This window comes from Trachymyrmex septentrionalis, unplaced genomic scaffold (genome assembly GCF_001594115.1).
Source record: "Trachymyrmex septentrionalis isolate Tsep2-gDNA-1 unplaced genomic scaffold, Tsep1.0 scaffold403, whole genome shotgun sequence".
Lineage (NCBI taxonomy): Eukaryota > Metazoa > Arthropoda > Insecta > Hymenoptera > Formicidae > Trachymyrmex > Trachymyrmex septentrionalis.
This window is the reverse complement of record NW_017305573.1, coordinates 49,690-65,304: the sequence shown is the minus strand read 5'-3', so window position 1 is coordinate 65,304 and position 15,615 is coordinate 49,690. Positions and strand designations below refer to the sequence as shown.

Below are 15,615 nucleotides of genomic sequence, written 5' to 3'. Positions count from 1 at the left end.
TATATATATATATATATATGCTGTATGTAAATTTAAATTTTATATCTTTGTATTCGTATGGAATATTACATAAAATTACTGTGAATAAATTTCTGTATTAAAATATAAAATCCAAGACATAGGAGTACTGGTTCATAATTTTCTGTATTTTTGATAATTTCATTTCGAAGTAGCGGAAATTTGTATCACTTAGATTTAATGTATTCAGAACATACTTTTGAAATCTATTTGACATGAACATCATCTTATCCCAATAATATGAAGGTTTCATTGAAATAATGGCTTGAAATTTTTCGTCATCTTGCGCTAGCTCCACCTTAAAATTAATTTTTTATTTTACAGAGAGAGAACATACCAATGACTGTTAAATATAACAAGCGTTAGTTGAATTTGAAATAACATTTTAACAATTTGTTTGTAAAGACTAATTGTATAATATTTAAATTAAATATCTTACCGTGTTTTTATTAGATTTTTTACAGACATTCATGCCTAAAATAGACATTGCTTCAAGACTGCTATAAAATATTGAATTTTTCATTGATGTAATAACTGCTGTTTGGCTTGATAATTTAGTCACTAGTTTACTATGTTTATTAGCCTCTTTTTTGTTTGGACATTCTAGTAATGTCTCTATTTTTATCTTATATATTTCTTTTCCCGATATAGGAACATAATAAAGTTCTAAAATATTTAGAAAAGTATAAAATAAAATCATATAGAAGTTACAGCGAAACATGCAATTGCAGATTACCTATGAAGTTAAACTTTTGAATAATTATCTAATGAACAAACTTTATCATTTCTCATAATTTTCTTGACAAAAGCTGCGAATACTTGCCATCGTCAAGGATTGTTATACTTGCGATACCGCCTTCAAACATGAAATTTTCGCCTGCTATAGAGAAGGAAGTATCAGTCGGTTTCATGTAATCAGATTCGATTCTGCACATACGCTTCCTAGACGAGTCATACATTATTAAACCGGAACCTCCCGATTCAGTTATAAATACCTGTGTACATTTACATACATATATATTGAATCACCTAATCAAAATACAATATACTATATGTACATACATTTGTATACGTAAATATTATTTAGTTACACGTTTAATTATATATATCGCAGACAGTACATAATATTTATAAAATATTTACAAAATATATGTAAGATTTATTTTAATATTATGTAAATATTTTTGTGATCCTTGATTGCATAGAAATTTCCAATGTTTTATTGGTTGTTATCAATGTGCACAGTATTTGTGATTATTAATGAAAAACTGTGTTTATTATAATTATTATGAAATATTTATAATACATATATTATAATAAATGCTATGAAAATACTTAATTCTGAAAAAATTCTCAGAACTTTATGAAAAAAAAAAAACAATTTTTGTCTCTTGCTGTTTTTCTGTAAAATTGATAATATTTGAGTAAAAAATGATTGAAAACCAATATTCAGTGATTTTTAGTAATTATAAATATCTTATTAACTATTGCGAAAATTGCAAAATGGTAGAAGACTTTTCGACTTAGTTTAGTTCATTGTATCTACACACGAGCGCTTTGTTAAAACTTACCGGACACCCCGTACATATGAAATAAAACATGCAGCTGGTATAATATTTGCACAGACATATGTATTACTACGATTAAAAGAGAAGATATACTAACAAGCATTTTATTCAGAAACTGTGTGCATTTTTTGGGAATATAAACCAAAGGCGTTATCAATAATCCAGAACCTGTTCGGTTAGTAGCGAAATCAAGTGGGAGATGAATGGTTTTAACCAACGCGTATCATCTTTTAAATCAAAGATTAATAGTTTTGGATTACAGATTTGGCGTAGCCCCATTTTGCCATAATCCAGAACAATGATGTGATTACATTGAATCTGAGGTGAAAGTAAAAATTCTATTTCAGATTATGTTGTTATTAATTTGCTATTATATATATACGTATGTAGATGCAGCTAACGCAAATTATTCACGAAAAATTCTATTTGTATTCCTAATGTACTGAACGTTTCGGAACAGCAAAAGAAATAAGCAATTATTCAAGTTTACTTATTTTCTCAAAATAGAAAAATACCACTTTAAAAATTAATTCTGAGTATAAACTCGTTACTTATAAACTTGAAACCACGTTATCCACTTGACATTGAAAATTATATGAAAAAGATTTGACATTTTATAATAGATACCAATAATACAAAAAACTGTAATATAGGTACTTTGTAATAGATATTAATTGTTAAAAAATAGTCACATCAGTCATGATAATTTTTTGTAAACTTCAATACTTATATTCAACAAATTAGAAATATTTTGTAAGAGATGTTAATTATAATAGAATTTTTATAAGTGAGTCTCACACATTAGCAGTAAGGATTCATATTAACATCTTTTCTTCTAATAAACTGTTAGTTATTTAAAGATTTTGTATATAAATAAATTATTGCTTTTTTTAATATTGTTACAATATAAATATAAAATATGAATATAATATATATATATATAAAATAAAAAGTTTCCTGAACAAATTAAAGGCATTGTACACTTACATCTATTCGGAAAACATTTACAATACCATCACAAATACAACTACCATTATGCCAACTCCAATCTGGATATGGCCGTAAAATTAGACCTCCTGGTCCTGTCTTATTAGTTATTGTCGTCAAAGTAGCAGGTGAACCAGGCCCAAATATTGGGTGGATCCATATATTCGTTCGGTTGTTGAAGGCTAAAACTTTTTTGAAAGTAAAATTTTTGAAGGCAACCAGAACCGGAGATACTCGGAAAAATTTTCACTACTAACAAAAACCGAACGAATATATGGATCCACCTAATACATTAGTAACAGTAATGAATAATCTACCATCTAAAAGAATTTTGTTTGATAAAAAAACTTATGTTTATTATTATAAGATATATTTCATGACAGTTGTAATGCTATTTGAAATATTAATCGAAGCATATATGTAGAGTAATTGTCCCTATTATTGTATCCTTGCATTTAAATAAACCGTAAAGAAAACTAGCACATACACAAACAAATACATAAGAAAAATCAGTTTTTTTATTGAAATAAATAATTAATACACACACACACACGCATACACACACACACACACACACACAATACCAAAGATAATATTCTACTTAATTCTTAATTATTAAAATATAGTAAAAATTTTTCAAAATATATGAGGAATTTATGTAAATTCAATAATAATTCAAAATTTTTAATTTATCTTTGTCAGTGTGCCATGTATTGGAGTTGACAGCACTGCGTTACAAGTGTATACATTCAAATTGTAAGTATAATTAAAATAATGATATAGGATAGAGCGAGGCTTTTTCGTCCATTTCATAATATTTTTTAGATTTCTACACATTACATGATTATTTAAAGGTTGTGCTTGTGCTTTTAAGGAGCAATTATTGTATAATTGTATAATGTAGATCATTATAAGCACGTTATTATGACCTAAATACACAATAAAATAAATTCGTGCTTAAAATTCCTAAAAAAATAAAATAAATTTATACATAATTGATATGATTATAATTGTGAATACTATAAGCTGTATGGAAATAAAAGTATATATATTTCTATAGAAAATTGATATACTTTTTTTAATATTGTCATTAATTTACCGTCTGCTTTAGTTGCATCTACCAATATGCTGGTGTTAGGATTGTAAGTGCCAGAATTTATCGCAGTTTCCTTCTGCTCTTGACTTTCCCATTCAAACTCAACATATTTCCATTCATGTACGACATTCACTTCGAGTCCGAAGTTTATAATCGCCATTGACAAAATTAGCAGAGTAAATAAAGAATATTCCATTTTTATCGCAGCTTACAGACAGAAATGTTATGTCGATCAGAGCACAAAGAGGGATTTGCCAAGATACGAGTCCGTAGATGTCGAAACTTCGAATTCCAAGAGAAATATTGCACAAATGTCTTTTTAATTAAATTGATTGATAAGTTACTGTTTTTATTAATATATTAGTATCTTTATTAACATTTTTACTAATATTGTCGTTTTGTTCTTGCTTTGATGTACTACTGATGTACAACTTTATAGCAAAAGTTTGGAACACTTTTTTTTCAATGAATTGCGGAACTCAGTCTTGCTTGCAGAGTGGTTGAACATAAATTGTTAGGCTCATTCAATTCATAAGTAAGAACGAATCGCTCGGTGAGCAGTTTGTATCATGAAATTTATCGAAAAAAAGTGTTACGGTCTTTTAGTTAATGAGTGTACAGTCTTTTGATGTAGTCAAAGCAAAAATTTTCCCAAAACGGAATATCTGTCAGAATTTCACAAGTATACGTATGTACTGTTAACAAGTTTTTGGAAAAAAAACGACGATATGTATGATTTCTTTATTTTTATTAATTAATATATTTAATAATAAACTTTTTTTCCGCTTAGATCGTGAAATGCAATAATGAGCTGTATTTAACAACAATTTTTTAAAGGCACATGTATTTCAACCAGAAAATTCAGGTTTCCATTATTAACCCGAAATTTTTTCAGTACGCGTCTCTTGATAATTTAAAATTGTGAATCTTTTTGAATCGCAGTAATAATAAAATAAAATAAGATAACTAACCTATATCGAAAGACGCGTAGGTCGTAAATGCGTGTGCAATAACATTTGTTTGTCATTTTTTTTTCAACGAATATATATATAAAATGTTTTTAGGACACCTGGTTATATAAACTATAATTATAATAATTACAATTTCATTAAAAGTCTTGGCGTTATGTTATTATAACAATTATAAGTGACTTATAACATTTTTTCGTATGTACGATAATATCATATAGTAAGTTAAGGTCATCGGAAAATATTGATCATTAATAATGTAATAAAATAAACATAATTATAGGAAAGAAAAAATCCATAAATAAAATTAATTATTTAATAATTATATATCATTAAGCTGTATATAATTAATAATTGGTCTCTAGAAATCGCAATTAATCTATAGTTATAATTAACTATTAGTCTAAACATGATCACTATGATATCCAAACCCTTTTCATAATGAATAAGTAAATCGACAAAAAAATTTTTGTTTGTTATATACTTTTGTAAACATATTAAAATTATTTTAGACTACAGTATATCTATTATCTCCGATGTAAAGATAGAAATACAACTTATGCCAGTCATAGTAAACAAATAGCCATCAACCTGGAGGGGATAATGTTGCAACATTGTTGCTCGATCATCCGACAGATAATTAATAGTGAGAGATAACAAAAGTGAGAACAGCAAAACTATAACGCAGCAAATGACAATATAATGATTTTATATTATTACAAGATCATTGCTTATAAGGAACATTATTAAAAAATTTTTTATCAGATTCTACACTGAAAAAAAATAGCCTAAATTTAAATAAATATTTATATGAATACTGTTAACTAAACATTACTTACAATACATTTACTTACAATAAATAAATATTTACTTAATAAAAAGAAGTGATTGTTAAATCAAATTAATGTTTTTTGTACTAAATAAATATATTTTATGTTTAATAAACATTTATTAAAATTTAGGATATTTTTTCTCAGTATACTTAGACATTGGTATTAGTATATTAATAACAATTATAAAACAAAAGATTAATCATTCTAAAAATTAAAAATACAGATAACATTAAAATGATATATTTATATAATTTTATTCATATATTTACTTCTAATTTATTTGAAAGGTTTGTATGAATACATCGTACTAAATATACATAATGTAAAAAAAAGAAACTCCCAAAGAACTCAATGGAATAGATATGAAAAGATATCTCAAACTATAAAGTTGCCACTATTTAATGTGAACTTTACTTCTTTCGGAGAAAAACATCATATGAAACTGGATTGTTGAAGGATCGAAATCGTTGTATGGACGAAGATGTTGTGTTTATTAGAGTAATAAAAATCTTTCATTGCTAAGTTGATACAATGAAGAATTTTTATTTCTTAATTGATGACATAATTTATGAGTCTTTTACAAAAGGATTAGAAAAGTGCGTTCTGCTCTCCATTCTTTCTTCCGTTCGTTTTATTTCCTTCCGTTTTCTGCCTTATATACTCAACTGAACTTTACTTATGTTTATGTAAGAGTTCTTAACTTTTTATATGAGCACTTTTTTCAGTGCAAGATACTCATTTTATTTGAAAATTCAGAAGACATTCGAAATCAAGACGTAGAAGTGCTAATCTATAATTTTCTTTATTTCTGGTAATTTTATTTCAAAATAACGGAAGTTTGTAACACCTAAATTTAATGTATGCAGAGCGAAATGTTGATATCTATTTGACATACATATCATTCTATTCCAATAATTTGAAACTTTCATCGAACTTATAACTTGAAATTTTTCGTTGTCTTGCGCTATTTCCACCTGAAAATTAATATTTTATTTTACAGAGATATTAATAATTATTAAATGTAACAATCGTTTTAATAAAATCCGAAATAATATTTTAACAATATGTATGTAAAGACTAATTGTACAATATTTAAATATCTTACCGCGATTTTATTAAATTTCGCGCAGACGTTCATGCCTAGAATAGACATTTCCCTGTAATTGCTATAAAATATTGAATTTTTCGTTGATGTAATAACTGCTGTTTGGCTTGATAATTTAGTCACTAGTTTACTTTGTTTATTAGCCTCTTCCTTGTTTGGACATTTTAGTAGTGCCTCTATTTTTATCTTATATATTCCTTTTCCCGATATAGGTACATAATATAATTCTAAAATATTTAGCAAAAAAAACAAAAAAAAGATTATTTAGATGTTACAGCGAAATATGTCATTACAGATTATACTAGCTTGCGAATCTACACTTTTGAATAATCGTCTAGCAAACACTTAATAATTTTTTTACATTGATACATTATTTATTTGTTTCTATTGTAATTACCATAATTTTTTTACATATTGAATATGAATCAGATTTTCATGCAAAGCTGTATATCATGTCACAATTCTGAGGGAAATGACGTCAGAGACCAAAAATGATGATTTTAAGAATTTTTAAGTCGTAGAACTGATGGTCAATTTTTTTTAAATATTATTCATATTATATATATAATGTATATCATGTGAAAATTTCAATGTTTAGCTTTAAAATGTATATCCGGTTTAGTTTTTATGTCTTTTTTCATATAATCATTACGATTAAAATAACATTTATTTTATGAAAAGCATGTACTTGCCATCATTAACGATTGTTATACTGAAAATTCCGCCTTCATGAGTAAAATTTTGCTTTGCTACAGAGAAAAAAGTATTAACCGGTTTCATGTAATCAGATTCGACTCTGCACATACGCTTTGTAGATGATTCATACACCACTAAACCTGAACCTTCTGTATCAGTCATAAATACCTGTATTTATTTACATGTATATTGAATTACTTAACAAGTAAGATACAATATATATATATATACATTTGTTTATGCAAATGTTATTTAATTACTCGGTATATACGGTTAAGTATATACATATATATGTGTATATGTAATTAAATGTGTAATTAAATAATACTTGCGCAGACTAATATTTATTACTGTGATTAAAAAAGAAGGTATACTAACAATCATTTTATTCAAAAACTGTTTGCAGTCTCCGGGAGCATAAACCAAAGGCGTTATCATTAATCCAGAGCCTGTTTGATTAGTAGCAAAATCAAGTGGAAGATAAATACTTTTAACAAGTGTATCATCTTTTAAATCAAAGATCAACAGTTTTGGATTACAGACTTGGTCGAATTGCCCGATTTTGCCATTATCCAGAACGATGAGGTGATTGCATTGAATCTAGGATTAAAGTAAAAATTCTTTTTCATATATTGTTATTAACCTGATTATTGTGTATATATGTATGCAGCATACCCTAGTTAACACTAATCATTCATAAAAAATTTTTTTCCTAATGTACATATTCCGGAAATTGAAAACATACGCAAGAGATGTTAATTATTAATAATAGAATTTTTAAAGTGATCCCATATTAGCAGTGATCTATATTAACATCTTTTCCTCTAAAGTGTTGTTTATTTAAATATTACTATATATATTGTAAATAAACTGATAGTTATTTGATATTGATATATTTAAATAAGATATAAATATGTGATATATACTATATATAAATTAATATATACATATATAATATAAATTAAAGAATCACTTGAACGAATTAAAGATGTCGAATACTTACATTTGTTCGATAGACATTTACAATACCATCACACATACATTTGCTATTGTACCAATTGCTATTATACCAACTCCAATCTGGATATGGCCGTAAAATTGGACCTCCTGGTCCTATTTTATTAGTTACTGTCGTCAAAGTAGCAGGTGAACCAGCGCCATATATATTAGTAACAGTAACGAATAGTCTACCATCTGTAAGTATTTTGTTTGTAAACGGAACCTATGTTTTATACTAAAAATTATGTTTACTTTTTTAATTTCATGACAGTAGTAATGCTGTACGTTGTGTTGACAATATCAAAGTATGAAATATATTAATCCATAATATGTAATATCCTTATATTACAATTAAGTGCTATATTTTTTATGATTACACTACAGTTAAATGCTATAACTGTAAACTGCATGATAAAAGAGAAGTATTAATGTTTCCGTGTAAGTATTACAATTTTTTCAAATGATCTACCATTAACTTACCATCTGCTTTACTTGTATCTTCGAATAAGCACATCAGTGGATTGTAAGAGCCGGATCTTAATGCTTCTTTCTTCTGCTCTTGACTTCGCCATTCAAAGTCAGCGTATTTCCATTCATGTATGACATTCACTTCAACTCCGAAGCTCACAATCGCCATTGACAGAATTAGTAGAATAAATGAAGTAAATCCCATTTTTAGTAGCTGGTAGTTTGCAAGTAATAATGTTGTGTAACTTAGAGCATGACAAAAAGGGATTTTTTATCCAAGATACGAGTTTACGAAGTTGACATACGCGCGTGCGTATGTCTCACTTAGTTTTTTACAATGAATTCCATTTACATTGTGAAATGTAATAACGAGTTATATTGGACAACAATTTTTTTTTTAAAGCACATGTATAAATTGCGTGAAAGTAATTTGGTTTTGCAATAAATTGTAATAAATTGCGCTAAGTGAAAAAATTTGTGAACATGCGTGCTGAGAGAAATTTTTGGTTGAAAATGAACAAACTAATAAAATTCTATATAATTATATTAATCATATAATCATATTAATTACAATTTGGTCATTATAATTGGACATCTGTTTAATCTGTTTAATTCTCAATTAGAATTTAATAAATTCAACCAGGAAATTTAGATCCGTCCATTTTCATTCAGAAATATTATTCAGTGTCTTTTTTAATAATTAAGTTTGTTTGACTTTTGGATTTGTAATCATAAAATAAAATAACTAACCTGTATATCGGTAGACGCGTAAGTTGCAAATGCTAGTGCAATAACTTGTCTGTCAGTTATATTTTTTTCGACAAATATGTATAAAAATATTTTTTTCAAAACACTTGGTTATGTAACTACCACTAATCATAATTACGGCCATTAAAAGTGTTTTGACTTGGCGTTACGTTGTTACAATATTTATAAATGACTTATGACACACATTACGTGTGTATGGTTACATGTGCAGGTCGTATCTTATCACTAAAGCCAACTAAAATCGAAAACACAAAAGGAACCATTTTATCGAAGTATCTAAAAAATTTAGCTAAATACAAGTCGGAAAATAATTTTGTTGGAACATCTAAATAATTACGTAGCAATCTCATACATAATGTGCAATGTTGCAAGGAATTTTGACATTTTAGCGAACAGACAGTTTGCTTGAAAATTTTTATTAAATTGGCACAATTTTTATTTATTGGTTAATATTTATTGATATTGCTCGATTGATTTGATAACTATAAATTTAAGAAATATAACAATAATTTGTTTATTTTAAAAGTATTTGCAGTTTATTCTGTAAATTTATATGTGTATAAAATATCTTGGGTTTTGAACACAAGTATTACATAAACAAATTAATAATAAGACAAACATAATGAAATAAAGGAGCCAGTAAATATACTTAATACTAACAAAGTTAATCCCTGAATCTTTGAAACAAAGTTTCTTTAAACAAATTAAGTTTTGAGTTTTCTCGCAAATTGAATACGTCGTAATCATAAATACTCTGAGAAAAAAAATTTGTTCAACAAACTAACACATTATAATTGTTTGCAGATTTAGTTTATTTAACAAAGTTTATTTAATTAAATTTAATCATATAGTCTGCTTAACATTGAATAGTTTGTTAAGCAAACTATGGTTAAATTCAATTATTTATAATATTTCATATAAATAAATATACAAAATGCCCCCCCTCTCCCCCCGGTAAAGAGTAACTCCTAAGAATAGATTCCTGAGGTTATTTTAAGATGAAAATCCTAATAAAATGTCGAAATTACAATGTTTTAATACACAACAGAAATTGCAATGTTTTATACACAACTGAAGTTAAAGAATTATGTCGCCTAACATTCATGCGTTCAAGTGAAGTGCACAAGAACGGACTCTATATGAAAAAATAAATATCGAAAACGTTGTCTTATATGTTGTCTTATATAATTTTTTGTCTTTGAGAAAATTGATTTTAGATATTTACGAGATACATGTACAGTCATAACTATGTCTCGACTTAATAAATCTCGCTGTAAACTATTGCGTTTATATTTATTACCACACTGGATAATATCAGGAATACATAATAAAATATGATATTTACAATAAATATTATTATTTTATAAATTGATAAAACTGTTGTCCATTCTGTGGAAAACATAATTCTGCTTTTTCAAGTAGTTTTATATGAACGCTTCATAACTTCTTCTGATACTTTAGTTTATAAATTAAATCACTATCAAGCAAATATTGAAAATTGATTCTTTCGAAAACAAAATCTTATATGAAAAAATGTAATTCTATACATGTCTTTATGACTCCATATTGTATGCAAAATTATGCCATTTCAATTGTATTGTTAGTTTATGAATGTACATATAATATATAAATCGGAATCTTGTGTACTTAATTATTATAAAAAGATTTAATATAAAAATATTTGTTAAAATATAGGAAACTAAAGTTTTTTCAAAGTAACTCTCTCTAGTTCTTATGTTATAGATTTGAATTTTTATTCTCAAAATCTTTTATTACATAACCGAATTAAATAATAGTATGTCTATATATATATATTTTTTTTTTTTATTCTCAAAATCTTTTTATTATATAATCGAATTAAATATTATATATATACTAATATTTATATAAGTGTTTCAAGGAATCGAATCCATCTTCTTCTGCATTTCTGCTAAATCTATTTCAAAATAATGGAAGTTTATTTCATCTAAACTGAAAGTCTTTTGAACCATATGTTGAAATTTATTTGATAGGCCCGTTAGCTGATTCCAATAATATGAAGATTTTGTCGAAGTTATTGCTTGAAAGATTTCGTTATCTTGCGCTAGTAGCACCTTAAAATTAATATTTTATTTAGCGATAAACTCATATCAAAAACTGTTAAATGTAACAAATATTAATTGAATTTGAAATAATTTATTATTAATAGACACGTAAGCAATAATTGCGTCTAGATATCTTACCGTGTTTTTATCAGATTCGTCAGAAACTTTTGTTCCTAATACACCCAATCCATAAGAATCGCCATAAAATATTGAATTTCCGGCTGCTGCGAGATCCGCTGTTTGGCTTGTTAATTTAACCACGGATTTAGTTAGTTTATTAGCCTCTTCTTTATTAGGACATTCTAGTAGCGCATCTATTTTCATCTTATGTATTTCCATTCCCGATACAACAGCATAATAAAGTTCTGAAATGTTTATAATAAATAAATAAATATGAAAATATAACAAAATATTATATAGCAATTACAGCTAGGGATGATAATTATTTGCAGGGATACAACTAAAAAATAAAACATAATATTTTAAATTAAGTACTTGCCATCGTGCAGGATTGTCATACCGAAGATACCATTTATAAAAGTAAAATTATTGCCATTTATATTGAAATTGATATGAATCGGTTTCATATAATCAGATTCGACTCTGCACATACGTTTTGTAGATGAGTCATATATCACTAAACCTCCTCCGTTACCTCTCGAATCAGCCATAAGTATCTGCAAATATTTATATGTAACTTAAATATACAGAATACAAGATATATATATATATATATATATATATATATACCTACACGATTAAATGTGATACTAAATTATATTTGCACAGACGAATATATTATATTACTGTGATTAAAAGAGAGAATATACAAAGGATCATTTTATCCAGAAATTGTGTGCATTCGCCGGGAATATATGTGATAGGCGCTACTAATAATCCATCACCCTTTTTGTCAGTAGCCATATCAAGTGGAATGTAAATGGTTTTAACTAACGTATCATCTTTTAAATCGAAGAATATTCTCAACTTACCGTCTGCTTTAGCCGCATCAAAGAAAGGGCATAAGTAAGGATCAAAAGAGCCCGAATTTATAGCATTTTTCTGCTGCAGCTGATTTTCCCATTCATACTCACAATGTTTCCATTTATATTCAACATTCACTTCTATTCCAAAACTCACAATCGCTGTTGATAGAATTATTAAGATGAATATAGAATGTCTCATTTTTAGCCTGCAAACAATAATTAGAAATAGATTGGTTAAAGTTTTCGCTACAAATTATACTTGTATTTAATAGATATAATGAGTAGCGCTAAATAGCAAATTTTTGAAGATTCCTACGTCTTTTAATAATGAAGTCTGTGATGACTCTTTGGATTGCAATAATATGCTTTTTGAAATATATCGGTAGACAGATATATCACAAATACGAGTAGAACGATTATTGCTTGTTATTTATATCATTTTTTGACCAATAAAAAATTTTGAAGAAACCTCATTACGCAATCATAATTGCAGACGTATTAAAATGTTTTAAATAGACGTAATTATAACGGCTATACATATAGATAATTTATGACATTTAAGATGTTAACATAAGTATGCATGTTTGTATACTTACTATATATAAGTATACATATATATTATTAATACAGCTATTAAGAACAAAAAATAATATTTATTCTTTTGTTACTCATTCCGATCAATTTTTCTGGCTGACAGAATTGGCGTTTCATTTTGATTTCGTAATTTAATCGTAGCACATTATTTACACTCTTTTAACAAAGTTGAAAGAAATATAATTTTATCTTTTGATAAAGACAAGAAAAATAAATTTGTCTTTTAATAAATTTAATGTTTGTTAACAAATTCAACTTATTATCAGATTGTAATTTTAAGAAAATGATATTGATAAGTACTGCAAGTTATTCTGACTTTTTTTTTTGTTTTTTTATTAGTTTTTGGCATTATCGCCATGGTAAAAATTTAGACGTGTTCGTTCTAGAGAAGAATTTTATACGTTTCTGCGCAGATGTCAAATGCGATCATTTAAATATCATATAATTGTTCGGAAAGTAATTTTGTTTTTTCCCAACAGAGGACTTATTGTATTTTTTCACAGCCAACTTCACACTTAAGCCGCATAATCATTATATATTTTGACAGCTGATATAACAAGGCTTGCTTATGAAAAAAATTCGATTGATTCTACGCAGTAGTTTTTGGTTGGTGCCCTATCAAATGTGAAAGTGAAAAGCAGCATTTTCGGCATATTTTACTTTTTTACTATCTATATACTAGATATATTTAATATATACATATTTATACTATACACTGTCAACAAGACGAGCATTGGAACCTGATGTATTTTAGACTCATTTGGCAATTAAAACTTAAAACACATATAATTAAATAACACAAAAGTTATTAAGTAAAAGAATAATAATAAAATGCCGATTCAAATCACTGCTATAAGATGATGGTATCTGACCATAATATTATATAAATATATAAGCCTTGAATGAACATGGTGTCTTTCACTTATATGTGCTTGAGAATATCTTTATAAATTATTTTCTATAAATATGCAGGATATCCGGTAAAGATCAAAGAACTCCTGAAAATAGATTCCTGAAAATATTTTGAGATAAAAATCCTAATACCAAAATATCGAAGCTTAACAATACTTTATTAATTATTCGCATTAATTTAGAGAATTATTGTATATTGCTTACAGTTCACGCATTTAGGTAAGGTACAACGCGAAATGCCAACCGAGAGCTATGATTATATAGAAAAAAATAAGCCGAAACATAAAATAAATTTATATGAGATTTTGCCTTTAAGAAATTTGATTTTAAATATTTTGAAGATACACGTGCACTCTTAACTATGTCTCAACTTAATGGATCTCGATGTAAACTTTCACTACGACAATTCTCACGTTTGTGTTTATTATCATACTGGGTAATCAAGAATGCATAATAAAATATGATATTCATGTACAATGAATTTTATTATTTTATAAATTGTATGTAAATATTAGTATACTCTCTAAATCTGAATCAGTAGATAATCATCGATATCAGTGCCAAGTATGCCACTGGTAATTAGTGAATTAAATGTGAGATCCCTAACTTAGCTAATTTTTATTGTGTGATCTAACTTTGTTTTAGTGCTTAAATTTAATGAATATTATTGTAGAAAATTGAAATTAACGTGCAAATATCAGTATTTTAGTTATATAATGCTTAAACATTCTTCCTTTTTAAGTTGAACTGCACTGATTATCAGTGCAAAATATGCCGCTGTGTAATTAGTAACTATCCACTGATTCAGATTTAGAGAGTACATATATTGTTTCAGAGTACATATATTGTTTCAAGAAATTGAATACATCTTCTTCTGCATTTCTGCTAAATTTATTTTGTAACAGCGGAAGTTTATTTCATCTAGACTGAATGTCTTTTGAGCAATACTTTGAAGTTTATTTGATAGCTCGTTACTCGATTTTAATAATCTGAAGATTTTATCATAGATATTGTTTAAAAGATTTTGTCATCTTGCACTAGTTACCATCTTAAAATTAATATTTTATTTTATAGCGATAAACTCATATTAATAACTATTAGATGTAACAAACATTAATTAAATTTGAAATCATTTATTATCAATATAGATATAAGAAATAATTGTGTCTGGATATCTTATCGTGTTTTTATCAAATTAGTCAGAAATTGTTGTTCCTAAAATACCTAATTCATAAGAATTGCCACAAAATATTGAATGTCCAGCTGATGTGAGTTCCGCCATTTGACTTGATTTAACTACGGGTTTAATTTGTTTATTAGTTTCTTCTTTATTCGTATATTCTGATAGCGTATTTATTTTCACCTTATATATTTTCCATTCCCGATACAACAGCATAATAAAGTTCTAAAATGATTAAAAAATAAATATAAAAATATTGTAAAATATCATATAGCAATTGCAGCAAGAATTGATGATTATTTGCGGGGAAGATTGTTCCTTGAAGAAAGATTGATTTCGGTGTTTTATAGAAT

General features: G+C 26.6%; 2 protein-coding genes and 1 pseudogene across 2 annotated transcripts; all 3 read right to left on the bottom strand.

Moving 5' to 3' along the window:
* Positions 1-97: 97 nt before the first annotated feature.
* LOC108751175 lies at positions 98-3,870 on the bottom strand (annotated as a pseudogene).
* A 2,385-nt stretch (positions 3,871-6,255) lies between these two features.
* On the bottom strand, positions 6,256-8,986 carry LOC108751178 (major royal jelly protein 3-like). Its single transcript, XM_018491254.1, has 6 exons — positions 8,751-8,986; positions 8,275-8,465; positions 7,650-7,871; positions 7,268-7,439; positions 6,576-6,802; positions 6,256-6,444 (listed from the first exon to the last, which is right to left on the bottom strand). Exons 1-6 carry the CDS (start codon positions 8,941-8,943, stop codon positions 6,256-6,258), a joined length of 1,194 nt encoding a protein of 397 aa, XP_018346756.1. The 5' UTR covers positions 8,944-8,986.
* A 2,415-nt stretch (positions 8,987-11,401) lies between these two features.
* On the bottom strand, positions 11,402-15,364 carry LOC108751174 (major royal jelly protein 1-like). Its single transcript, XM_018491251.1, has 5 exons — positions 15,307-15,364; positions 12,421-12,735; positions 12,090-12,287; positions 11,729-11,955; positions 11,402-11,599 (listed from the first exon to the last, which is right to left on the bottom strand). The coding sequence occupies exons 1-5, from the start codon at positions 15,362-15,364 to the stop codon at positions 11,402-11,404; spliced, it is 996 nt and encodes a 331-aa protein (XP_018346753.1).
* Positions 15,365-15,615: the final 251 nt, after the last annotated feature.